At 34.4% G+C, this 27,892-nt stretch overlaps 4 protein-coding genes across 5 annotated transcripts; all 4 read right to left on the bottom strand.

The window, feature by feature from the left end:
* Positions 1 to 215: 215 nt before the first annotated feature.
* Positions 216 to 25,562, bottom strand: LOC123715429. The gene is made up of 12 exons (XM_045670425.1): positions 25,387 to 25,562; positions 24,560 to 24,631; positions 22,387 to 22,565; positions 21,887 to 22,025; positions 13,551 to 13,684; positions 12,105 to 13,018; positions 11,266 to 11,394; positions 9,648 to 9,772; positions 9,187 to 9,350; positions 2,169 to 2,316; positions 831 to 976; positions 216 to 358 (listed from the first exon to the last, which is right to left on the bottom strand). Exons 1-12 carry the CDS (start codon positions 25,466 to 25,468, stop codon positions 221 to 223), a joined length of 2,370 nt encoding a protein of 789 aa, XP_045526381.1. The 5' UTR covers positions 25,469 to 25,562; the 3' UTR covers positions 216 to 220.
* LOC123715431 (heat shock protein 68-like) lies at positions 3,680 to 6,894 on the bottom strand. Of its 2 annotated transcripts, none has more exons than XM_045670427.1 (4): positions 6,438 to 6,894; positions 4,828 to 6,278; positions 3,982 to 4,069; positions 3,680 to 3,824 (listed from the first exon to the last, which is right to left on the bottom strand). In XM_045670427.1, the coding sequence occupies exons 1-2, from the start codon at positions 6,721 to 6,723 to the stop codon at positions 4,834 to 4,836; spliced, it is 1,731 nt and encodes a 576-aa protein (XP_045526383.1). In that variant the 5' UTR covers positions 6,724 to 6,894; the 3' UTR covers positions 3,680 to 3,824; positions 3,982 to 4,069; positions 4,828 to 4,833. The 2 variants fall into 2 exon arrangements, with proteins under 2 accessions (XP_045526383.1, XP_045526385.1); XM_045670429.1 differs by having other exon boundaries at positions 4,828 to 6,355; positions 6,438 to 6,493.
* LOC123715432 (putative aminopeptidase W07G4.4) lies at positions 16,621 to 18,684 on the bottom strand. Its single transcript, XM_045670430.1, has one exon. It carries the CDS (start codon positions 18,638 to 18,640, stop codon positions 17,105 to 17,107), a length of 1,536 nt encoding a protein of 511 aa, XP_045526386.1. The 5' UTR covers positions 18,641 to 18,684; the 3' UTR covers positions 16,621 to 17,104.
* Positions 25,563 to 26,123: 561 nt separating the features above from the next.
* On the bottom strand, positions 26,124 to 27,697 carry LOC123715697 (28S ribosomal protein S35, mitochondrial). Its single transcript, XM_045670923.1, has 2 exons — positions 27,367 to 27,697; positions 26,124 to 26,953 (listed from the first exon to the last, which is right to left on the bottom strand). The coding sequence occupies exons 1-2, from the start codon at positions 27,574 to 27,576 to the stop codon at positions 26,147 to 26,149; spliced, it is 1,017 nt and encodes a 338-aa protein (XP_045526879.1). The 5' UTR covers positions 27,577 to 27,697; the 3' UTR covers positions 26,124 to 26,146.
* Positions 27,698 to 27,892: the final 195 nt, after the last annotated feature.

Genomic DNA, 27,892 nt, shown 5'->3' with positions numbered 1-27,892 from the left:
ATTTTTTAAATTTAGAAATTATTATTTTTTTATTTTAAAAGATACATAATATTTTTTATTAACACGTTAATGACTTACATTCATTTATGAAGGCACATTTAAGGACTTGTACAATAAATCGTATAAAATGACAGGTAATGCAAAATTCTATTACTAACTAAAACTATTCTTTATTTAAAAAATATTATCTTTAGGGTGTGAAATAAAGGCAACAACACATTTATAACGCTTTAAGCTTCATTCGTCGTTGGTTTACAAAACAGTCTATACCATATACACTATTGATTTTTATTATATCGTATTTTGATAGTAGATGCTCATGTTGGCCTAAAGATTTCATTATGCTTCCGTCTGGATCCTGGAATTTTTTTAAAATATATAAAATAAAATCATAACATCATCATCAATCAAATAGTGCAGGATACTAGTATATTAATAATATCCATATTTTATATTAAAGATCGATTTTTAGTTAGTTATTGACGCAGTGTGAATTTTAGCTTTAGTGATGGTTATAATTAAACATCGGTACCTGCTGTAATCACTTTTCTTTTTAATAAAGTATATAAACATGTATAGACTTCGTGAAAACGAGATTCAATCAAAATCAACACATCGAGCACATTTACTACCCAATGAGGCATGAGAATCTAATCGGTTGAAAATATCTCGCCGGGATCGAACAGCCATACCCTTCCATAAAACCAGTGGCGCGGCACTGGCTGCAGAGTTCTGTTTCGTGAACATTGTTTTTTTCTAATAGCCAATCAGACTTCTGTCCACACAACACAAGAAATTTTCTTGTGTTTTCCCTTATTGTGATGTCTTACCTTATCTTTAAAAGTAGCGACAGAAGATATTCCTCTCTTGCCAAGCCTCCTCCAGAACTGCCAAGCTGGGTGTGTTGCGCTTTCATAATCGTATGGCAGAGGTAGCGTAGCGTCAGAACGGATCTTTTCAAAATGATGCAGTTTGTCTGGTGAATATTATTTTTCTGTTTATTATTCATTTATTTGGTAATTAGGCAAGTAGTTGATCACCTTTCAAAGGCGTGTATGCCGAAGGATTGAAAGGAGTCTAAGAGTAAAATGTCAAAATAGATTTGACATGCGGAAGTCATACCAATGTATGTACCGAGTCAATACTCGATTCTGTATCCCTAAAACATGTGTATAATAGTATTGGTTAACATATCTTTTAAACATTGAAAGAAAATATTTTTTTTACCGTATTAAAGCTATTTGTATTATTATAAACTGGTCACGGTGACCACGCACCGTTCCGAAACGTCGGAAATTTTAAAATTATGTAAATTAATTATAAGTTCATAATAATACAAATAGCTTTAATCCGGTTAAAAATTGTTTTCTTTCAATGTGTAAAAGCCATGTTAACCAAAGATGTGTGTTTAAATGTGTGCGTGTACCAGTGTACACACGTAAGAGGTGAATCTTCTTTATGACCTTATTTTTGGAAAAATGATCTACACAAATTGGTTAAATAAAGTTAAATTAGAAAAGTTTAACAAAAGGCTTTTATTATCATAGACATGAATACAAATGATACAATTATTTAATTTTACCTTATTACTACTAAATTTTTTACAGAATTTCATTAATTGTAAGAGAATCATACTATCATTGTTAAACAACATGAATCAACGTGGAATTTATATTACTGCTTTTTTTATGCCACAAACAAACAGGTAGGAGGCAGACCTGATGTTTAGTGATATCGCCCCCCATGGACACGCTCAATGCCAGAGGACTTACGAGCGCGCGAACCCTTTAAAAATTGGTACGCTCTTGTCTTGAAGAACCCTGTCGGATTGGTTCACAAAAAAACAGTGGAAATACTCCAAACGGGAATTTGAATAATGAAGCCATAAATTGACGACCAATATTTACCCCACTTAGAGCAGACATTTTCTAAATACACATTCTATTAAGAACCAGCATCAGTACTGTCATTTCCAACAAAGATCCCGAAGTATGCATTCAGATGAAGTTATTTCATTGTTTGAGCGCTGATGTCGCAATCCTACTTTCATATGCTCCTAATGAGGTTTCAGTTCAGGAAATTTAGTTTTAATTTTGATAATTTATGTGTACAATACTGGGCCTCACAGACCACAGGATATTTAGATAATTAAACAGATTGTCCCTTACCTGCACGTATATGTCTGTTATGTACTCGTATATGTTCGTCTCTGTCGTGACGTGATATTTCGAAGTAGAACCCAAGCATGGCCATAACCATCATGGCGGCATATTGCCTGTGTTGCCCACCTTCAAATAATTCTAGTGCGCCGAATACCTGGGAAATTTAAACGGAATGAATGCAACCGCAACTTGCAAACCCTATATTTTATAATTTACTTTGCTCTGGTTAAAAAAATCAATAGTGCTACAACCTTTTTAGTTCTGGGCCTCAGATTTCTATATATCTGATCATTCGTTAATCTAATAGGCAAGTAGGTGATCAGCCTTCTGTGCCTGACGCACACCCTCGACTTTTTGGGTCCAAGGCAAGCCGGTTTCCTCACGATGTTTTCCTTCACCGTTCGAGCGAATGTTAAGTGCGCACATAAAAAGTCCATTGGTGCACAGCCAGGGATCGAACCTACGACCTCAGGGATGAGAGTCGCACGCTGAAGCCGCTAGGCCAACACTGCTCTATAATATATATAGTTCGCGTTAAAACAATCAAAATTTCCTGACCAACGAAATAGAAAGACTAATAAGGCCGTGGACAAGAGGCGAACAAGCAGACGTGTCAATTGCTGCTGACTGCTAACTGCTGAACCTGGTAACCCGTAATTCTTGGGTGCTTGTGGATGTAGCGGAGCAGGGCATGCCTTTCAGCTTGTAGCTACGCCTTTCAGCGCTTACAAATCGCTACGATGACGTCATATCTTAAAACGCGTTAACGAAGATATTCCCCTTAAGAATATACGTATATACAACTTCTCGAGCTAGGCCACGGGGGCCGGCAAGTCAGTGCTTAGACTATCATCCCTTGAGGTTGAAGGACACCTTCCTCCCCATTTGATGTCAATTCATACTTGAAGCTCCTATACTCATACTTGTAAAGAAGTAAATAAAATATCGTTTATTCATAAAGGTACTTAAGAACATGAGTTCTTGCAGCTTCATAATTAACATTTACTGCCAATTCTCAAATCAAAGTCGTAGAGGGAGAACTGGCAATAATCTCGCCATGAATCGTCAAAGATTTTGGCAAAATATTTGTTGATATAATTACATCTCAATTATAAGAGTGAATGGAAACGAGACGTTTAATTATTTTCTTCATCAGGAACAGGATTGTGACGGGAACACGGACTTACCTTACTGAACGTAGATATCAAGAAACATTTTTAGGATTGTATGTATTTTTATGACCTTTTAGGCCTCAGATTTTTGTATCTGTTACGTGATCATTCGTTTTTCTAATAAGCAAGTATACGGTATTGATGCACAGTCGGGACTCAAACCTTGACCTCTGGGGAGAGTCGCACGCTGAAGCCAACGCACCAATATTGCTCACAATCGAACGTAACGTAACGTACGAAATTTCCCTTCAACATTAGGTGCCGATAAGGAACTAATTTGTATATAAGTTTTTACTAGGAAATATACTTACTGCGATTTTTGGAGATTAAAAATAAAACACTGTATACATTCCTTTCTATATTTAACTTAATTAGTTTAATTACAAATTGAGGTAGTGTCATGTAAAAGTACTAAAGTTATTTTTCAAACTGTTCTAGATGTCCCATGACCAATATGGGATTATGGGGTGAATTTAGTCCTTGATTAAACCTGAAAATTAGCAATATTGTTAAGCATTCACGCTCTTTTTATCACATTATAAACAACACAATTAGACAGAAAGAGACAGAAAGTTCTTAAAGATTTTGTATCTATGCAAAATAAAAATGGTGATCTCATAGAAAATATATACTATATAAACACTTACCTTGTAGAAAATTGGTGATCTGAAATTCTAGAACTAATGTAAAATTTAAATTCTTATTATAATGCGCATTTTCCATCATACAATTTTCCTGAAAATAAAAAGATAGTCTTACAACTAAGTATTAAAAAATATATATGTATTGGTTAACAGTTTCGATAGTTTAAAAAACATTTGACATTAGCGTTTCTTCAATTTATAGTTAATTCTTTAATTTCTACAAACGCAAAATTCAAAATCTAGTTTTTATAGTAATTGTTCTATTAACAATGCATAAGAATTACGAACTTTATATTACTAACATTACTACCTAAAGAAAATATCACACTTTATATAAAATGTCAGTTGTACTGACAATTAGAATAGACTATCATTTCACACATATACATAATCTGTAAAGCGATCGAAATAAGTTTCCAGGCCGGATACGGAAACAAAAACATATATATATATATAATAGTATATTGATAATACATAAATTATATATTCATACGTCATATCATTAGTTAAATATAATGTACACGATTACAAGTTTTGTAGAACTAAATTTATAGCTTGACTTATCTCAATAGCCCTAATCAATTAAGGTTTTTAACTGTGGATAAAAGAATGTATTATAAATGTGACCGTGTGCACCGTTAAACGGGTGAACCGATTTGGATGCATTTATTTATATTTATTATTCACATACGGATACCATATCATACCTATAAAAAATATTATAACAATGGCTTATCATAATTAAAAAATTCTAAGGAACATTATTAATGTTTGTATGTTATCTTTTAAATTATTTAATTGTAAAAAAGTCTCGTGGACTACTATACATTTATTTTAAAAAAAACTCACCTAAACCTAATCAACCTCCGTAATTGTTGTTGCTTCGTTTTCTATGTTCTCACTTCTTTGTCTTTTAGCACGATGCCTCCATCTCTTATTCAATTTACTTATGGTAGCAGACCAACGACGTAGCAATTCCGACATCTTTCTCTCATACTCCTCCCGAAGACAGTCCATGTTCTCTTCTACCCAGGCGATAGCGTCTTTGCATTCCCCAATCAAAAATGCACACTCGTCGCTACTCAGACTCTCCAAGCTATCGACCACTGTCTGCTTTACCCCATAAATATAAGTCTCCAACTGATTTCTGACCTCCAATCTTTTTCTATTCTCGATATCTTCTTCTCGAAACTTCTCAGCATCAGCGATCATTCTGCTTACGTCATTATTACTTAAACGATGCGTATTTTCTATCGTGATAGTCTCACAATTGCCTGTGCGTTTATCACGTGCTGAAACTTTTAAAATGCCATTTGCATCTATATCGAAAATTACATCGATTTTGGCAACTCCCCTCGGTGCTGGCGGAATATCGTTCAGTTCAAAAACACCTAATAAAATATTGTCTTTTGTCAGTGTTCTTTCGCCCTCGAATACTTCTATTGTCATACAATTCTGGTAGTCCTCCAAAGTGGTGATTTCTTTGACTTTACGGCATGGTATTGGCGTGTTACGTTCTATTACTTTGAACATCATACCCCTAGCTGTTTCAACACCTAAAGATAATGGCACAACATCGACTAGAAGCAAGTTATTTATTTCATTTATATCTCCAGACAGGATTGCTGCTTGAATGGCTGCACCGCAGGCGATCGCCTCTTCTGGGTTAATAGAACTAGTTAGGTCTTTATTGAAAAACTCCTTCAAGAGATCTTTTATCTTTGGTATTCGAGTACTTCCTCCAACTAATACAATGTTATGGATGTGCCTTTTTAACATGCGAGCATCTTTAAGGGCTTTATCTATTGGTTTGATTGTATCTTCAAAGAGATCGGAGCATAGGTCTTCAAATAATACTCTTGAAATGCGATTATGGTAATCAATGCGGTCGTATAAAGATTCTATGTGCACTGTAGCCTCAGCTGCTGAGGTCAAGCTTAATTTGACTTTCTCAGCCGCAGATTTTAAACGTTTCAAGCACTTGCCGTGTCTAAGCACCTCTTTGCCGTAGCGATTTTTGAAGTCCTCGGCGAAATACGCCACTAATCTATTATCAAAGTCTTCACCACCGAGCCGCGAATTTCCAGCAGTCGCCTTGACTTCATACACAGAATCACTTATCGTTAAAATAGAAACGTCAAAAGTGCCACCGCCTAAATCGTAAATTAAAACATTTCGTTCACCACTAAATTTCTTATCATAACCAAACGCGAGCGCGGCGGCGGTCGGTTCATTAATAATTCTAATAACTTCTAAGCCAGCAATACTCCCAGCCAATCTAGTAGCCTGCCGTTGAGCATCTGTAAAATAAGCTGGCACAGTTATCACGGCCTTATCGACAGTCTTACCTAGATACGCCTCGGCAACCTCCTTCATCCTGAAAAGTATCATAGAACTAATTTCTTCGGGTGAAAACGACCGCATCTTGCCCTTATACTCGACTAGGATCTTTGGCTTACCATTTTCGTTGATCACTTTGAAGGGGTAGAGCCGTAGATCCATTTGGAGACCCACATCATCGTATCTACGTCCGATGAGGCGTTTAGCGGCGAAAACTGTGTTTTTTGGATTGAAAGCGGCCTGGTTTTTCGCTGCTTGGCCGATGACACGCTCGCGGTGTGTGAACGCAACGAATGATGGTGTTGTTCGATTGCCTTGTTCATTCACAATCACTTTTACATTGTTATTTTGCCACACTGCCACACACGAATACGTAGTTCCTAAGTCAATACCTACTGCCACCATTTTCCTACTATAAAGTACCGCTTCGAAAAACGAATCTACAACATTGAAGCCGTTGTCAAGTTTAGCGCGCTCTTATATACTACGAATGAAATGCAGAGATTTCTAGAACCGAATCGACCAATCAGGAACCTGTATCAGGCGAATATACTAGAAATGGGTTGCCAGCTTAAGAAATTTAAATTACCTTGACATATGCAATATTTGCATTTGTAATTTATATGCAATACAATGCTCCGAATATAATAATTGAAGCAATTTTATTTGTTTTTTTATTACTTTACATACATGAATTGATAAAATGGCTAGTTTCTTTGTTTCTGAATATATTTGTGTGACATTTGACGTTTACGATTTTTATACAGTCTGAGTTTAACACAATCAATGAAATGTTGTAAACGACAAACTTATTGTAATTTTAATTATAAGTAAACATTTATACACTAATGAAATTAATATTGAAAGTTTTCCCAAAAACGGGATAACTGGTCTATGTCTGGCAGCCCTGACTCTGTAGCAGGTATAACAATATCTACTACATAGCCAATAGACAAACGTAACCTTTGTCCATCTCTGTTTTACTAATACATATTTATAATGTTGTCTCTGTTTATCAAGTTTAAAAGGCGCCAATTTGAATTGAATAACAATATTATTTATGAAATCAATCCGAATCAAAGTTATATATACATCTTGGAAAAATATAAACAATAAATGTATTGGGTAATATTTGTAAAACAATATTATAACTTGTTGACGTTTACCAAAAAATGTTTTTGTAAGATTATAAATTTAATATTAAAAACTACTACTGATTTAATCTTATTTTTTATAATTAAGTAGGTAATCTAAATATTAAGCCAGTATAAAAAGTAGCATTATTATAATGCATGTAATATGCATGCAAAAAAATTATATGTATATAGTACTAGCTGCCCCCGCGAACTTCGTTTCTCCTTATTGTGGTTTTAGTTAGCCTTAATACCGTGACACGAAAGAATAATTTCACTGTATTATCGTCACTATAATTTGAATTTGATTTACACTTCGGTCTAACTAACACATGGTTGGCTATGCGAACACCAAAAATTAAAAAATTAGAAATAATTGAATTTCACGATATTTCGTTTACTACAAAATAAATTAAATTTATACTTTAGCCTCAATAACACGTGGTAATCGTGATATTGAATTGTAGCTTATATTATGACACGTTTGTCGGTTTATCATAGCAGTGCCATCTATTGATTAATTACTTAATCCAGCCGAAAAGTATCGACATCTGTTAGAATCTTTTGGAGTTAACAGATAATTGTGACTGTCAATTAATTATAGACAAATAATTTGCAATAAAATAAAATTGCGACCATAATTAAAGATGTAAGCTATCTCTTAAGTTGGACCAGACTGCTCACGGTGTGCCAATTTAATTCAAAATCGGTTTAGTAGTTTAGGAGTCCATCGCGGACAAACATCGTGACAGGATATTTATATATATTATATATAAATATTCTATACTTTTTGATACATCTTTAGACGTAGGCGCCTGTTAAATTATATTTAAGTAAAAGCTTTCTGCACAACGTAAGAATACGAGCTGGAGAAACGAAAAACGGATTCAATGACCTCGTATACGTCAGAATTTTTAGAGATATATCTTTACAAATATCTATAGACTATGGACCTTCTTTGACGTCACGTTTTTTTTTCTTTTCTATTCTCAATTTCTTAATGGTAAAAGCGCAATACCGACCGAGAGAAAAATTTAACAGGCGCTTACGTCTTAAGATGTAGCAAAAAATATAGAATATTTATATACTATATAATTGTTTTGAAACTATTTAATGTGTTAAATTATTATGCATATAAATATTTGTACAGACACATTTTTATCTAATGGCGTAAAGAAATCAGAGGCACTACAACCTTTATAGGTCTTAGCCTCAGATTTATGTATCTGTCATAATGTAATAGGCAAGTAGATGATCAGCTTTCTATGCCTTGCCGTCGACTCTTTTGGTCAAAGGTTTCCTCACGATGTTTTCCTTCACTGTTCGAGCGAATGTTAAATGCGCACGGTGAAAGAAAGTCCATTGTGTACACAGCCGGGGATCAAACCTACGACCTCAGGGATGAGAGTCGCTGAGTTCGTTTTCCAGTAATTAATATAAAGACACAGAAGTGTCACTTTCAGTCTATAAAAAAAAATTGTATCGAAAAAGTTAAAGAACTTTTAACTTTAAAGTTAAAGAAATTACTTTTGTATTTGATGCCCACACCTGCAATCCCGGAGCCTTTCGGGTGTGTTGCCGGCCTTTATAAATGTTAATGTACGCTAATACTACACAGGTTTTGATAGATATAAAAACGTATTTGTTATTAAATCTATAAATTTCGACTGCACTGGCCCGAGAGGTGATAAACCCGACGCGAAGGTCTCAAATCGAACGATAATGCTTTAATTACCTGTCTCCCACCAACTCTGCCTGTGACGTAATCAGGAGTTGTATCCAGCACCAAGTAATCAAGGAACTGATCCTCATCAGAGATCTCCTCCAAGCGGACGCATGTCTTCTTCATCAATATTCTGTTTACTTCTTCTAGGCGAGACCTAACATCTTCTATGTTATCTGGAAATAGATTGTGTCAAAAGTCGACCAATATCTTTGTTTTTGTCAAGCATACGTGTCCGTTTACAAATTGAAGCCGACTTTAAAAGCCCATTTTAATCTCCTACTCTTTCTGGGTTCTTCTTCAACTTTTAACGTAAAGCGAAAAATAAATTTATTAGAGTATACTCCCCCTACAAAGACCGTGAAAAGAATGGCTGTCCCTGCCCTTTATGTTTGTCCTGAAAGCTCGTTTGCCCCCTATCCTATAGAAAATATATTTATTTTATGAAAACTATTGATTGAAAGAAAACATACATTTTCCATTATCAGTTATGATATATCTCACGATATTTTCCTGCCATTTCCTCTCGTTATAGAACTCTCTGTTTTGCGCCGACAGCTTTACCCTTGGAATTTTCTTTCTCTTTTCTTTTCTAGGACTGGAATATCGAAACAATGTTACGTAGGAAGAGAAAACTTTATATGTGCTAGTATTGGTCTTTAAGATGGCAGGTATTCATTCGTTAAAACGGTGTTATTAATTTCTGAATATATAGCAATGAATGTCATATGCAATATAGAACTAGAAGATACTAAAGCTTGGACAGTGCAGCGAAGTAATCTTCCAAATTGTCTTAAACCCTCGATTTCAGAACCGAGATATTAGTTATCCCAGACTCGTTAATTAAAACACTTTACGTAACGGTTTTAGCATGTGACTCTCATACCTGAGGTCATAGGAACCCTGGCTGTGCACCAGGTCAGTGCGCAACACTCGTTCCATGACTCCTTCATCGGCTTTAGAACCACCAAAACAGTCGTTTGTGTGTCAGGCACAGGTACTTACTTATTACCAAAATAATACCGAGAAAGATACAGAAAATGATTCGTGTTTTTTTTTCAACTAATCCAGAGATGACGTAACTGTATTTAATATTTAATCTATCATTAGGTATAATTAGGTACTGTACGTTCACATATGTTCATTTATTTTGTAAAATTTCTGGGACAACGGGATGCGTTATATAATAGAGGATTTTTGTTATTATTTTTATAGGCAAACGAGTCTAACGATATCTAAGGGACGGGGCCAAAAAGGGGCGTCCCTTAGACATTAAAGGGGGGGCATCACAGTCCATAGTCCCCCTTTTACTAGGTGCTTCGGAGGTCGTATCTCACAGAAGAGACACCCACCAGGAGCCTATTAGATAGTTCGCTAGATTGCAAAGGAAAATGGCTAGTGAAGAAGAACGTGGAAGACTTCCATCAAGGTGATGCTGAAGTTTTGAGTTTTACGCCTCGTACGGTGATGAATGAGGCAGGAGGGATCAACCGACTCTTCAGATTTGCTATATTGACCACTCCTGTATAACAAAATTATTTAAATGCTATTAATTCTCATATTGCTGAAGTGCCTGCATCTGACTATACTCTCGGGGCGTAACTCCGACGATAATCCCCATGCTTATAAAACTAAGAAAGCCTGAGTGAACAATGAACATCAACATCAATGAAATTAAGGGTCTGACTTTTTTATGTATTAGGAGGCAAACGAGCTGGAGGCTCACCTGATGTTAAGTGTTACCGCTGTTGACGGACACTCACATGGCCAGAAGGCTCGCAAGTGAATTTCCGTTTTTTCCCTGGTTCCTAAGTCGAATTGGTTCGGAAATACTTTAGTAGACAGCTGGTTCCACATAGTGGTGGTGCGCGACAAAAACTGACTTAAGAAACGTTGAGGAACGACGGACGCCGAGGTGATTCGGGTAGTATTTTGTATTCTGCCCTGACGTCCGATAATGAAACTAGCAGTAGGGATTAAAACTGACTACAGCATTAGCTATTTTGCCTACAAAGAAGCATAAAGATTTACAGCTGTTTTGTTTGGCTGATTTCTTGAGTTTGATTCTAGGTTTTAAAATACAGAACGTACCTGTTTTGCTCTGCATCGATATTCCTTTCTACAATCTCTATTTTCTCACTGTCTTCTTCTGTTCTGTGCGGTCTCTTTTTGTGACGTAACCTTCTAGTTCTCTTCTGTTGTGAATCATCGTCATCAGGTCTTGAAATATTCGTCTCCATCAGTATAAAACGAAATGGCACATTTTAACATAGGACCAGATTTAAATAGACATTACAAAATTACCAGCTGACTCGGCAAATTTTTTGCGAGACTGGTAGTAGAAGGGTTAGTCAAGCCTTGAATGTAGATACATTGATGAAGTTTAATTAAAAGATTTTAATGCCCAATGTCGATAAACGTCATTTTTGGGTGGACTGCCATGCCTTGGTCCGAAACTGGAGCCAAATCGACCACGATATATGGTTTACAAATGCAAGGTAAAAACAACTTAATAATGAATTAACGTACGTGTAAGAAAAAAGTGAAAATATCCTTTTACGAAATATATATTTTAAAAATTAGGGATTCAAAGTTTATTCATATTTAAATACGTTTTTACTCCTTTTATCTAAACTCTATGGTAACTTATAATTTTAGTTATACATCTTTTGAATTATTACCATCTCATGAAATAAGCTCATGTCCCCATGTACTGTTTAAACAGAAATAATACCAAACCTATGTTTTATGTAATCTGTCGAGCTATAATAGTTCATACCTATATAGGAAACGTCAAAAAATTATTAATAAATAAAAAATATTATATAACTTCGTTAGTTTATACTTTATATTTTTCTAAATTGGGAATTATGTTTGAGATAAATATAAAGACTGTTATCATTAGATCATTTAATTTTAAAATGTCTTACCTATTATTATACGATCTTCGCATTACTGGCGCGTAATTCTTTTTCTTTTGGGAATTAATCGTTGTTGCCATTCTTAAAATTGATCTTGATGTTTCAATATTATCTGTGTCACTTGCTTTTTCTGTTACATGTGTAGTAGATTTTACTTCATCAGCGTCTGTTATATCACTGGCAACACTTCTTTTTGTTCTTTCAATTGATTTATTATCTGTACTGTTTTCTGGTCCCGCTCTATAGCCCATATGCGCATAGTTATACGTAACAGCTCTGCCTTGATGTTTAGTAGATTGGATATAAACTGGCCTGTGTTGAGTAGAATACTTAACGGCACCAAATTTGGTAGATTTAAAGTATTGTCTACATCTACCATTTTTGTTATCATACCAGCTACATCTCGATCTGACATATTTGTCCATAGACTGTGATGTTTCACAGAACTCAGTCAAATTGGATAGAGCATTATCAACTATATTTTGTGTATACTCCGTTATAACTTCAATGATGCCTAGTATATCTGTTTTAGGACTTTTATATCCTCTTTTCGAGTCCGAGCGGAGAGGCTCTTTAGAATCATTGCAGTATTTTATTCTAGCGTTTTTTAAAGCTAATGATGTTAATTTATAAACATCTTCTATTATATTTTGAACTTCATTGTGTATACCAAGGTCTTTGATACTTTTAGATACTTCTTCTGTCAGGTTTTCTGGTGGTGGAGTTATGTCGGGATTGACTCGAAGGCTTCTAGTATGTTCTAGGTCGATGTTGCGTTTTTTACGAATAATTCCTGGGTAGTGTTGACATAAATCTATTTTAGCCTGGCGGTCACGCTTTTGGCACTCTGGACCATAGACAATCTCAATCTTTCGAAGATCCGAAGTCGTTAGACCGATTCTATTTTGTTTTGTGTTGCGATCCTACAAAATACAGATTTCGCGTGAATATTTAAATTGAAAGAATTTATGTATTAACATTATAACAATTTCTAAAAAAATGTAATCTCGAAAATTGAATACTCTTTAAACATATTGAAAATGCGAATTTTCCATTTAAACAAGCTAAAGTGTAGTCCCTCAATTTACCTATTAAAACCAGTCTATATCGGATAAGCGTAAATTTAATTAACTTTTCTGCTACTATTCAAGTCCAAATCAAACTCAAACTCACAATAACTTCATTCATATATACTCTAAGCCGTCTTATGAACGTCAACAGAAAAGATGTTAAATTGATTCTAAATTTACATTATTACCAGTTAGCAAGTTAAGGGCGTAGAGCAAAAAGAGACTCTCCGCCACTCTTTTAATCGCCAAGTCTTTAGTCATACAAATTGTTTGAACTGGAGTAAATCAATTAAAGTCAATTGTAAGCTAATTAACAATTTCTCTTTATCAAACATATTTTATATTGCCTTAGACAATCATAATTAATACTGTTTTATCAAATTACCTTAAATAGAATGGTCCTATGTCCGTTCTTGCTAAATTCCCGATCACCAAAGTGCAGAACACTGTTCACATCGTACGACAAGCTTCTTAACTCTGGGGGCAGCCTCAAATCCTTTGTGAATAGATCTATATGACCTGAGAATATATATGAGTAATATGTTCAGTGTTTGATAACTATGCGATTCTCAAACCTGAGAATATAGAGACAAAGAGACTCTTGCATATCAAGAAAGTATTGGATTTTGACATAATGGAGTCGATGAACTCGCCCTCAGAATAAAAAAATGTGTCACACACAGACTAGTAATCGCTTCAGTGCAATTTATTGATCAAAGTGCACTACATCATATATAATGCTATATCTACAGTATATGTTACCATCTTTTTTAAATACATTTATAAGACACATAAATGTTACAAAAAATGTGTGCGTCTACTAGTGTACACACGAAGAAGTGAAACTTCTTTATGACCTTATTTTTCTAAAAATGATCTATATTTAACTTTACAGAAATTGGTTAAATAAAGTTAAATTAGATAAAGTTTAACAAAAGGCTTTTATTATCACAGACATGAATACAAATAATACAACATTTTCATTTTACCTTATTACTTCTAAGATTATTACAGAATTTCATTAATTGTAATAGAATTATTACTATCATTGTTATCGTTAGTATATATTTTAATGGCTTCGAATTTTTTCGAATCATCCGGTAGGGATAAGAAAAAGATGGCGCGTAACTGAAAAATGTGACGCGTAACCGAAAAATGTTAGGGTAAAAATTTTTCCAACACCGATAAAGAAGTTTCACTTCAAAAATGACATGATTACACTTCCAATTTCGTCGACTTTTTGAGTCTAAGGCAAGCCAGTTGTCCTCACGTTGTTTTCCTTTACCGTTCGAATTTTAAGTGCGCACATAGAAAGAAAGTCCATTGGTGCAAAGCTGGGGATCAAACCTACGACCTCAGGGATGAGAGTCGCACGCTGAAGTCACTAGGCCAACACTGCTCAATAAGTAGTGTTTATTCTGTTATACATATTCGTAAGAGTGAGAAATAGATAGAAAAACTTTCAATGGAACACACAATGTAGGAGTGGTTGCCTGAAAGAGATCGCTGGAAAGCGATAAGGCTGCCAGTTGCCTTTGAATTGAATTGTGTTCACTTTTTATATTGTAATGCAAATTAAAAATAAATAAATGTTTCAGCTCAAGTCTTATCGTAGGACACGCTTAAAAGAAATATAAGAAATTATTATTTTTATTAATGAAACATTAATTAGATATCCTAAAACAATAAAAATTGATCCTTAAGGTAAAAAGCTGCAGGGTTTAATGTACACAAAAAATTTTTGAATGGTATAACAGATTATGTACTTATAACTGATTAATGTTGTTCTCTATAGTTAAATGGCGTGAAAACTTTACGTTGACAATATTGTATGTGTAAAAACAAAAAAATGTATGTGTAAGGAAAACTGTGCCAAGACATATCTATGGGTGCTGGACTTTGGCTCTAAGAAAACGAAGACTACGTCAAAGGAATGTAAAACGAGGATTTTAGAACTGAAATTCTCAGATAACGTTACTAACAGTACTATTAGGAAAACAAAGAAATGTAGTTGGCAAATGAGTAGCCGAATAGAGGATACTAAATCACACACGTAAACATGTTAGACAGATAAGTGGAGACACTTTCACAGAACCTCAAGATGGATGTGGTTTGCAAGAGATTGGATGACGATGTTTTAAGCCTTGATGAAGATTAGGTTTTAATTTTCTGTTACTGTAATACGGTTACTAAAATGCCGAAATATACAATCTGTAGCCCAGGCCAACATTATAGGCGAATACAAGACTACGGTACTCATGGGCCAAGATCGGCCGGTGAAAACGGCTTACCTGAGCCAGTCTAGTGGTCCGAGACCATTAGGTCGACCTAGGTAGTGCTGAATGGACAGAATGGTGGTGGATAACAGCTGCATATGAAAGCCAACAATTGGCGGAAGGTGGCACAGAGAGCGTTGGAAGAGCGCGTAGTGAGTGAGTGTGTGTAATTCGGTAATAATAATGGCATTTTATTTGTGTGTGAATTCATTTAATGGGGTAACCAGTTCACGTTGAAGAACCCGACAGGAACTTAAACAATATAGGTTCATTTTGTATGTTGAAGTTTCAAATAAATATTATTTTTTAATGTTTTAGAAGAACTGTAAAGTTAATATAAAAAGGCTTACTGTAAAGTTATCGATTGTCTAGTTGATAAAAGGGCCCACTAGGGCTAGACAGGCTGCTTCTAAATTGCGATGTTTGTTTTAAAATAAGTGTTGGTGATTTGCTTTTTTAAAAGAGTACTGAGAGTTTTTTACACCGGCTTTTTCTCACGGCCTACACCCTCTGTCTTCTTTGCCAATGAGCATCGAATTCAAATTTAATGACGTGGAATAAGTGATAAATGTAATATGTTCCATAATAAACATATTTTTTTACTAGAATTGAGGTTATATTAAAGCAACGTCGTTGTATAATTTGGGTGAATTTAATATTCTATTATCATAGGTATAAAACGATTACTATGATAAGAAAATTTTGTAATGTTGCTAAGCAAATGCAATGCAGATATGATCAAATTAACTGATAATTTTTGTTTTGAAATCTAATTAAAATTTATTCTGAATATAATTTGTAGTGTTTTTGATTGTCAGGGGCAGGAGGAGGCAGGGTATCAAGGTACAAGTAACTTGAATTTGACTGCACAATAAATTTCATTACGCAATAATTTATTAAAAAAGACGTTTCGTTTGTCCATGTCTATGCCAATGTTTAACTTATTTAATAAAGTATATTATGAAAGTTTATCTAATTATTTAATCTAAAATTTTGATAATTTATTAATAACTTATATATGTGTATACAATATAAACTAATAAAAGTACCGTTGACACCAGCTGCTGCTTTCCTCGCCCAACAAATAAGTAAGTAAGTAATAAGCTTTTTCATTTTTTAATTATTATTATGTAAGAATATTTTAAATATTATATGCAGAATAATGAAACATTTCTATGAGTTATGTATACATATATTTATTTATCCGTCTGAGTATCTGTCTGTATCGTACTAAACCATGTATAACTACGAATATATGAATATTTTAAGGAAATAAAGCAGACTATTTAAGATATATTGGACGTTACAAACAATAAAAAATTGTTTCCTTAATTTGACTTTTATAATAGAAAAATCATGATATAGATTTTCTTATTGCGGTTTTTGTTAAAAAAATTCAACACTGTTTTATCTAATTAAATAAAAAATATATCAACTAAAATATCCAATGTGTTATTACCTATATTCTGCTGGAAATCAAACCCAGGACTTCGGGTATCTAAGCCTCGGAGGCGGTTAGATAATTGTATGTTATTAAGGTCAAGGAATTGCGTGTGCTGATACATTTAACATCTTCAGTCACCCGTAACCATGTAATTGAGGCACGCAAAACCTTTGTTTATTGGTTTATGATAAAACTTAAATTACATTAAATTATATTAAATTACATAGTCAAAACTTTATGGGCGTGGCACAGTGTCAGAATAGGTACAGCAGTTGGCTCCTCAGGGAAACAGCCTGCGCCACCAGCGATGTCCAAATGCGTGTATTTAATGTTATTCTCCTCGACACCACCCACTTTGATTAAGAAACCGGCAGCCAACTGATGGTTTCGATATTTCGCATCAGTGTCGTATTGAACCAAGTCGTCTCCCTTACATTTACCATTATTGATAGCCAAGTCTTCAGCTCTAACGGTGGACACCTCGATGCCTTCAGCCATCCTGGAACCACTGAACAGCAATTTGCCTGAGTGGTTTGTGGCTTTGGCACTGTGATTGTCCATCGCAGCTGTATAGTTTCCATAGCACGCCCTGGCGTGCCCTGTCAACGTAGCTATCGTGTAGATATGTGGGTTAAGTTCCTTAAGTGCAATCTCTGAACATTTGAACAAGGAATCCGCCATTGCCAGACGGCCTTCTGCATCTGTGTTCGTCACTCGTACAGACTTACCGCTCCTGGATACAAGCAACTCATCTGCCACATACGAATCTTCACCAATTGAGTTCCTGCATAGACAGAGTATACCAGTAACTTTAAGATGGGGTGGTTTTAAAATGGAGCAAGCTTTTAAAAACCCTGCTACCGCAGCTGCTCCACTTTTGTCTCTGGACATACCAGCCATTCTACCGGAGATCTTAACATCAGCTCCGCCTGTATCGTATGTAACTCCTTTACCAACCAACAACAGGGTTTCAATCACGCGGCTTGGAATAGAAGGATTGTAATGAATTTCTACAACTCTCGCTTTATGTCTTTCCACATTATTCGCAGCCCTAGATACAGCTGCTAACAGAGGATATTCCTTCGCAATTACCTCTTGATCCTCCATGACGTTGACGCTTATGTTGGTGTCACCAGCGAACGAGTTCTTCACATACTCAACGATTTTAGCAGGGGCCATTCTTTCTGGATCGCCACCAGCGATGTCACGCGCAAAGATCCTCGATCTCTCCAACGCCAAAGCATTTCTCACTATTTTCTCGAATGCTTCAGTAATTTTTTCATCGGAATGAAATCCTATATGGATAAAATTCTTCGAGTCCTTAAGCTCGCGAATTTGCAAAGGTACATACATGGCTTCCAGCGCACCAAGGATACCGACGAGCTGTCCATCTGGAAAATTGACGACATTTTCAATTACCAGCAGTGGTTTCTTCATTCCAGCGTCCAACGCTCTGGCCATTCCCTTTTTGGCTGCATCCTTAATGACACTTACGTCATGGTACGGCGTTATCTTCCCCGTTGGAGAGAGTACAAGACGGCCTCCAGACACATAGTCACAATTCCAGACTGTAGGAATTTTGTATATATGTTTATCCAGCTTCGAAATATTGTTTATGAAGCTGTTTAAATGACACGGAATGCTGACATTCATCTCTTGAGGATATAGAATAAAAATAACTCCGTCATAGTTCGCAGCTTGTATATTTGTTTCAATAAAAATATTCTCGTACAATTTAAATTCTTGAACCAACATGGCGCCGTCACTCTCTGATACGAACTGATCATAATTAATGTGTGATAAATGTTATCTGGTGCTGTGCGGGCCGTGACTTTGCGTTACAATAATTATTATAGAATATCGCTGTGAAAACTTTTCTCTAGAAAATCGCTTCTGTTTTGTTATAAAAATAACGAACAATCACGAAATAAACAGAGTACTCCTTAGTAACCTATCATTTTGTCCACCACCAGAATAATCCCAAAATAGTTAACGAAGCTATTAAATTGTGAGACCTCCCGAAATCCATTTATATCACCGAGAATAGCCCACAATTTTCTACATGAAACCTATAAAAACTGTCGTCATTTGGCTTAACACTTACCAAACATAATAATAATAATGCCTAATATATTCCCATATCTTTATGTTTTATTACAAATGTTGTTAGTATTTGTAATAAAAGTAAAGTTAACTTATAGCTAATGTTAGTCTCTTGCGGACTTGGGTAAATCCTTTCCAGGTGACTCTATCTTTCGCAATAGTCTGTCAGGAGCCCCCTTTAATCCATTTATTGTAGAGGTAAGTGGAAATGTGATTATGATAATTATATAAAAAGGTGTCTTTTGTTTCTTTAAGACAGGAAAAAAACCTAGATAATTTCTTTATATATAAATTTATTCTGCCTATAACCTGTTCAATGCTCACAGATATCCAGATCGAGCAATCTGATATACGAGCAAGGACTGGATATCCATTATTGCTTCTGTAACACTTTGAAACGAATTTCTTTACTTTGTGTCTTTTTCCTGTTTGTTGTTTGCATAATGCTTGTATTGAATTAACATTAAATCTTGTATTGAGTATCAGTGCGCCGAGCGTTGAACAGCTTTTCTAAATATATAAACCGTACGATAAAACGTACACAACAATCAAAGTATAAGTAAGTACAAGAACTATATAAACCCTCTTATCCGATATTTCAACATTCGAAATAATTTTAGGAGTTGTTGCTAACATAACGTGATTAGCATTCCATGCATTAAAAGGATTTTTTTATCTGTAACAGTCTTTTCATGATTAATAATTAATATTGATAATTTCTAACTATAACATTATTTTCATAGTGTATTTATTAATGAAAGTAATATACAATAATTTATAGTGTAATAGTGTAAAGTTTATTAGATTAACAATTAAGTAATAATACATACACAGACACACTCACACACCTACACACGTCGTTTCCTTATATATATATATATATAGTTGTTTATCCTCTCAAAATTTTTCTCTGCTTTTTAAGACCTGTCGATCCGAAGTGGTGGAGGACTGGTGACTTGTAATACAGGTACTCCTACCTTTAGCAGGCATCAGTCTCACACCAACAAGCATTTCCCTCAATAGAGGAAATACAATTATTTATTTATAATAATAAATAATTGTCATTGTTTACGTAGTAAGTTTTTGTGAGACAATGAATAAAGATTAAAGCAATGCATATATAATGCTTGTTCTACATCTTACAAGCTAAATATTCTAAAATAACAATTGTAACAAACAAAAAATAATAGAAATCTTCCAATTTCAGTTTTTAATAATAATTGTATGCTTAACAATGCGTATGACGAACCAGATAAGCGCTGAAGAACGCTTCTTTTAATCAGCCCATTACCGAATATATCAATCTCTGGGTAAGTAGTATTCATTCTGTTATACTGGCAAAGAATTCGAAAAGAGGTGCCTGAACTCCTAGGTTGGTTTTTTGCTACCTTTGTTAACGCCAATGTTCCGTATTTGATACTGTATATACAACTTCGTGGAATTATATTTGTTAAATGTTTATATATTAATTATTAATACATTTTTAATACAGATCTTTAGATAATGCGAGTATTAACTCGCTTATATATATCGCTCACTTAACTAAAATTGTAAAAAAAAATATGTTTATTATGGAATGTAAGTGTGTAGATATTACTTCTACTACTAGACATTCTGTTTTAACACGATTTTCCATTACGAGCAAGAGACCATTATAAAAATAGCACCAAAAGTGACAATTTACAAGATTTATGTATGATTATTTAATGAAAGCGGCATTTTAAAATATTTATAACTAGAAAATAATTAATGATATATTTCTCGTATTTACAGTAAGTTTGATAAGGAGACAATGCCACTGTTTATGTGATAAATATTTACAAATAAGTGTCAACACAGGTTATAGATAAGTACAATACTAGTGCAGACATTATTCTGTCTAACTTATGGAATAAATGTTTTTTATTTGTTTCAGCTATATGTTTTCTATGATAGTAACTTATAATGAAAATTAAAAACAATTTAAAAATATCAGGGCTTTATCTATCTACACTTCGTTAAGGTTACATAAGTTATTAGGCAAGGGGCGGCCTTATCGCTAACTAGCGATTTCTTTCCTACTGAGGGTAGAGTCGAAGAAGTGCATAAATAATTAACAAAAACATAATTACATGTAATAATAGAAATACTAAATAAAACTAAACTAAAATCTAAAAAAAATGTAATTATAAAAAAATTTTTAAAGGTAATCTTTGGGTTAATGCGTCATAATTAATATATGTACATTAAGCAGTGTTGGAATAGTGGCTTTAGCGTGCGACTCTCATCCTTGAGATCGTAGCTTCATTCCCCGGCTGTGCACAAATGGACTTTCTTTCTATGTGCGAATTTAATATTCGCTCGAACGGTGAAAACATCGTGAGGAAACCGGCTTGCCTTAGACCCAAAAAGTCGACAACGTGCGTTAGGCAGATCGGACTCGCAGGAGCCGCTCTTGGGCTAGTCGCGGGAAAAAGCCTATTCATGCCGAGATGCGCTCGCCAAAACAAGGTAACAGCGAGATTCCATAAAATAATCATGTAATAACATAATAATTTGTATGCAGTATACGAATACTTTTACGAATACATATACAATAGTCGTAACTGTATATAATTAAATAAAAATACACGTTGGTTTATAAGAGTCATGGTATATAAATAATTACAATTAAGAACTACAAAAAATTATAAAAAGTTGGGAAAATGAGTGACTTTTGTCCCGGCTCAAGACGGGACCGCCATGTAGGTTTTAATAATAACAATAACATAAATCATACCATAACATAAACCAACTATAAACATAACAATTAAGAGATTCTGGCTAAATATGTATTTGTTGCGTCATCGCATTTTTCTATAAGGCGATTTTTTTTATATACAATTGAATGTTTGGTGTGGAGAATGTAACGAAACTTACCCGATTCAATATTCTCGAACTGCACATCGATAAACACATCGCGACTGGCTCGATTATGTTCGAAGGGAAAGCCAAGTGCCCTCATAATCATCATATCGATGTCTGGTGACTTAAGACACTCGTAACCAAGAGTCAGGTGCTGGAAATATTCGTTAACAATAATAATCCAGAGGCACTAAAACAATGTCAACTTTGTTCAAAGTCGGAACTTATTCGCCGGTTGGAGTCCGTTTAAACCTTTTGGACAACGTCAGGAGTTATAAATTTATATAAATATAGTTAAAACGCGTATTCATCTTACACGATATAATGAAATATAGACAACTGAAATAAGCTTCTTTCGGTGGTCGATCGACAGATTGGACCTGCTTCAGCTGTAAGCCAGCCATTGGAAGGCGGTGGCTCTGGAAGTTTCTTGTTTTGGAGGCCGTTTTTGGGTCGCAGAGTCAGCGCAGTAAGTAACATATATGCTATAAATCCCGTGACTACGAAATACTTACATGAGGTTCTTCAAAACTATGAGCTTCGTTGTTCAAATCGCATTTTCTTCTTCCGTTGGGATTTTCAATTAAAAGGACATGATGATTGACAGGTTCAGCCATCACTGGTGCGAACTTGAGGCACGTCTTGAACGCGAAGAGAGAGAGGGAGGACAAAATTGATAGCGATTGCTCAGCATCTGTAAAGTGAACACCGCTACTGGAGACATGTCAGGACTTCGCACGGCTGGTCGTTTGACTCGAATGTCAAGGCGAATGCAAAATTTTTCGAGTTTACGAGTTTTCAACTTAACAAGAATTTCGAGATACATATGATTTAACTACTGAAATTTCGATAAGCAGTCGCGCGCTTTCTATGTGTATTTTTCCATTGTATTCATTAATTGCACGTGTACAAGACAAAAACAATTGATTAGTAGCCCCGAACCCGAATATTCATTTTGGATTTTATTGCCATTATTTCGGGAAATTTCAAGACGTCATTATACTTTACCAAATACGAGTTACGGAGTATCCTTTTTGAAGTTTCAGTATAAATATTTATTATCAATACTTCGTAGGGACCGATAAATTTCGTTCGCGTTACGAAGTCTAAATAATTCGAGATGCCGCGTATTTCAGCGCAAAGGAATGGCAATTTTGTTTGACTTACTGAGGATTTCGACTTTACGAGGTTCGAGTTATAGAGATTCCACTGTATTTAGGAAACAAATGTAAACTATTCAACATGAATATGTTACATGGCCATGCAATTGCATGATTTAATATACATAATATATTATGTACCAATAAAATATAGTGATTTCAATTGAACAAAACCTAAAGGACGACAAATTCTAAAAGTATGTATATTCATCAAAAGTTTCACTTTTATTTATACCATATCCTGCAAAACTGCTTATTTAGTTTGACTGCCAGTAACTCGCTTTATATAAACATAGCTTATAAATTATAAAATTAGGTTATATTAAAACTATTAATTTACGTAAATGGTTACAAAGTATTTAACAAGTGTTTTTTTAATAAACTTTTAAATTTAGCAAGTGTAGGCGCACGTCTTATGTACTCGGGTAAACTATTGAGTCAGTATGGAATTCGTTTTTTTAACGTTCTATCTCCATAGTAATTTGTATCATGAGTATTTCAAATTTACCTTTGGACATTGACGTTGTGCCCGTTTTATGTTGCACCAAATTAGTGAAACAATCCTGTTTGCTATGATTGTTTACAAGTAGAAAATATTTATGTTTCAGGCTAGCCGCTAAAATGTTACATAATCTATATAGTTTAGTGTAATCTCCTTTACATCGATTCTGTCTTTTTATTTACGAGTAATTTTTACAATCTTGTTTGCAATGATTATATTTTATCTATGAAGTATTAAGTAATGTTTCTAATGTTGAATTGCAAAAGCTTTGTTAACGATGAGATATATATATATTTTTAATTTATTAGGTTTGGCCAACTTAAAGATGTTTGTTCTTAGAACATCTTTAAACAGGTGTTAAGGGGCATAAAAAATGTTTATGTGCGTGGAGGTACATAACAAAATAAAAATGTGGGCAATTTTTTTAAGGAAGGTGTGCAAGGCATTCTAGCTGAAGAGAACTACACTGATGAGTCGCAATTACTAATTATTTTCTATAGAACGAGAAGGGACAGGAGGCTCACCCATTGTTAAAGGATATGAACACTCTGAATGACAGAGGGCTTGCGAGTGCTTAGCCGGCCTTTTAAGAATTGGTACGCTCTTTTCTTGAATGACTTAAGTCGGATTGGTTCGGAAACACTCCAGTGGGCTGGTTCCACAGGGGTGGGGCTACATTTCCAACATACGTTTTTGACCGAACTGTGTCATTCAACCTAATGTTTAGATATTTTGGATTTAGTTTTAATATTGCGTTTGTTGCTTGCATACTTTTACCTGTATTTATGTTCCTTGATTTTTGTTGTTTCCAATTTCTACATCGAAATATTAAAATTTCTTTGTTCGTGATGATGAGTATCTTCATACTTATCTCTTATATTTAAGTAGGTACATGTCGTTTTAGGACTTATAAATTAATAATTTGAACTCCCAACACTACTGTAGGCGCCGAGACGCCTAGAGTCATGGTGGGAGTAGTTTCAACCCCTTATTATATACATATACCTTGCTACAGCAAGGACTTACCAAAATGATCCGAATTTATATAAAACGGCACTGTTGCATTAGGCCAGTAGACGAAATGACGTTCCGGGTTAACTGTAATTATAATCAATTATCAGTTATCTAGTATCGAGAGTATCTGTTACATTTGCGCAACCCAAATGTAACCCCATGGCACAATTTTTGCACGCTATCCACAAATCGCTTCATTCGTATTATTAAATCAATAATGCCCTACAATATATCACGTCTGGGTGGTCTATTTTTTAAACGTGATTGGATGAGGGAAGATCCGATATCAATAATTGTAACGTCTTCTTGGAAGAAACAAAATGTAATGTAGTTCCAAATGGCCGAAAATCCACCACTATACGTCAGGGGTCTGGCGCCAACTACAACTGACCCACTATTTTGTGTCTATCTCCCTGCCTATACCTTTAATATAAGTTATGGGAGACGCAAAAATATATATACATATATAAATATAAACGTTCACGACCAGATTCTTTCACCATAAGTTGAGACTATATTATTAGGCTGTTTTATTGATATTCATAAAAGCCTTCTGTATCTATCAATCCGAAAAACATCATCGGGAATAGAACCCACAAATTCGGGGTTACACACCAACTCAATAATTAGAAAATCTTAAATTGTTTTCTTAAAATACAATATTAAACTGCGTCCAGAAGTTTCTTCCCCGTAGTTATAGATACTTATAGCACTATTCGACAAACATAGACTATACTCGTATTATATTCCAAAACCAATAATAGTTAAATCCAAGCCCTGAGATTAAACCGTGCAACAAGATAACTAATTTCCTTTATAATCATTTAAAATATACTTACGTTCGTTATTAACATTTTCTATTTTACATATAGCTAATATAAAATTACTAAATAAAAAAAATAAATGAAATGTCGATATCATTGTGGCGAATTTTCTCTTTGAAATGGAGTTTCATTTGTTTTTTACGGCTCGTAAAAGTTAGTAGAGCTGATAAAACTGTGATTTGATTTTTTATTATACACTTGCTTGACTCGCATTTACTTTTGCAAATTAAAAAACGATATAACGCGAATGAAATGATGAACATTATGTTGTTTTCGAATTTGTGAAGTCAATATAAAGTAACTAAGTCACTGACATCAGTGAGATCCAATTTTTAAGTTTTAGATTGGGAAACAAAACCCAAACATTTTTTTTAATGATGATTATAATATATTTGTCTATATAGTAATAATAAATAATAAAGAATTAATAAAGAGAAAATTAAAACAAGTTTCAAAAGTTTGGTCCCTGTGGCACCTTTATCACTGGCAGCATTTCCTCACTGTATCGCAATACTTATTCGTTGAGTGAGGATAGCAAAAACTCTGGGGTCACCGGTACTATCTATGAAATATATCTATTTAAGAAAATTGTAAATACTGTATATTTTACTTGAACAATAAACTTATCGTTTTGTCTTCATAGATCTGATGTTAAGGAGCAAGATCGTTGCTTTATTATAGCACTTGACAAAAGATTAAGGATACAATTTTTTTTTTACAAGGCTTAGGTTTTTAATAAAACACCATTTGAAATCTACACATTTAATCCTATTATCTATTCTATAGGTTTCCTCTCTGGCAAACCTAATAACTTCCTTACAGCTGTATCATAATTGTTTATTGTCTCTTCGCGTTCACCATCATTAAATAAACTAGACACTGCCAACTTATACTCTTCTTCATGATCTATTACAGATGTATCAAAACTCTTGTATTCATCTTCACTAAGTGCAATATCTTTATTAATACACTGATGGTACCAATTAACTAAATTCTTCTTAGACTGATTATTATTCCAGTCATAATACTCCATATCAGCTTCCATTTTTTCTTTCTCCCAATCTTCGACTGTCCATGCCTCATGATAACATGCCGTTAGCAAATAATTAACATAATCCAAATTCTGCCTGCGCATGGGACACCTATCCGCTGTTAAAGTTATTAAATCTGTTTTCTCATCGTAATGGTCTCCTACTAATCTTAACAACTTATCTTTCGCATGTTTGTCTAGGTTCAAAGTAGATAATTTGACTCTTAATGTGACAACTCTGGCTAATGGGTTCCGAATAGTAGGGCTTGCGTGGCAGTAGTCTGATGTAATAACCTCTACTGGATAATGTTTTTCAATTGCTTCCTCAGAGTTAAGAAGTTTTGGCCATTCTGTGCAGAATTTTTTAATTGCTTCACACTGGGTTTTAATAACAGGTGGAGTTAAATGCAAAAAATTTGGTATTTTCATGAGTTCGGCATTTGCCTTTTTGCCAGGTGGTACTTGGCCTTTGGGAACAAAACCTTGACGAATTGGCAAGGGAACAGTAGATGGGTGAAATGATCGTGGACCAGGCCAGACATTGCCCCAATTCTGAAAAATGAATTAGATGTAAAAATATATGGTTTATTAGAAAATATCTTAATATTAATGTCCAATTTCTTTCTAGAATGTATTACAGGATTGTATAATATGAGAGTGAACTGAAAACATTCTTAAGGTATCTTTTTTAATTTGATCTTGATATGTTTCCGTTCATCTTAAATTCCATATTTAGAAGAATTCCAACATCAATGGTGGTGGGAAAGTGCGGGCTGCAGACAGTCCAAAATGGCTCTGCCAGCAGTTATCCTCCAAATGACAAAGCACCTTATACCAGCCATAACTATAATTATAATCTTAGAGTATAAAATTTAAATCGATTCCTGATCAATTCTTAAGTTTGAGAAGAAACATACTCATTGTACACTTAGTAAACCAGCCTGTTTGAGTAAATTATGTTTCACCTGATCTGTAGACATTTTCTCAGCTCTGTCAGCAGGGACATCTATCCTCCGAGCAACTCTCTTCTGCTGTTTATCTCTTTTTTTAAGTATATCGAGAACACGAAACTCCTCTTCGCTTTCGTGGTTTTCTGCCACACTTGAATTTAAACGCCATAGTATTTGCTTTTTGAATATTGATCCAGGCCTATAATGTTTAATGAATAGCGACATGTTAACTTTAATACTGATTTATGTAATTATCTATAAAAATCTCATTTTTTATTTTGAAAATATTTAGAAATAGGTTAGATTTGAGGAAGTAGGTAAGATCTTAAAAAATTAAACATCAAAATCTAATTATGTTTGGCAGTTGTCAACTCTGACGAAACAAATATGATTGATGACAATTGACATAAACACAACACAAATTTCAAGAAGCGGTTCTCAGCAGCGGTTGACAGATTTAACGTAACTTCTTTTCTGACGTTCTTAAGTGTACTTACTTATATTCATAAATATAGTTATTTTAACTTGACTTGATCTCGTA

This window comes from Pieris brassicae, chromosome 10, assembly GCF_905147105.1.
Source record: "Pieris brassicae chromosome 10, ilPieBrab1.1, whole genome shotgun sequence".
In the NCBI taxonomy this organism is placed as follows: domain Eukaryota; kingdom Metazoa; phylum Arthropoda; class Insecta; order Lepidoptera; family Pieridae; genus Pieris; species Pieris brassicae.
This window is presented reverse-complemented; position numbering and strand designations above follow the sequence as displayed.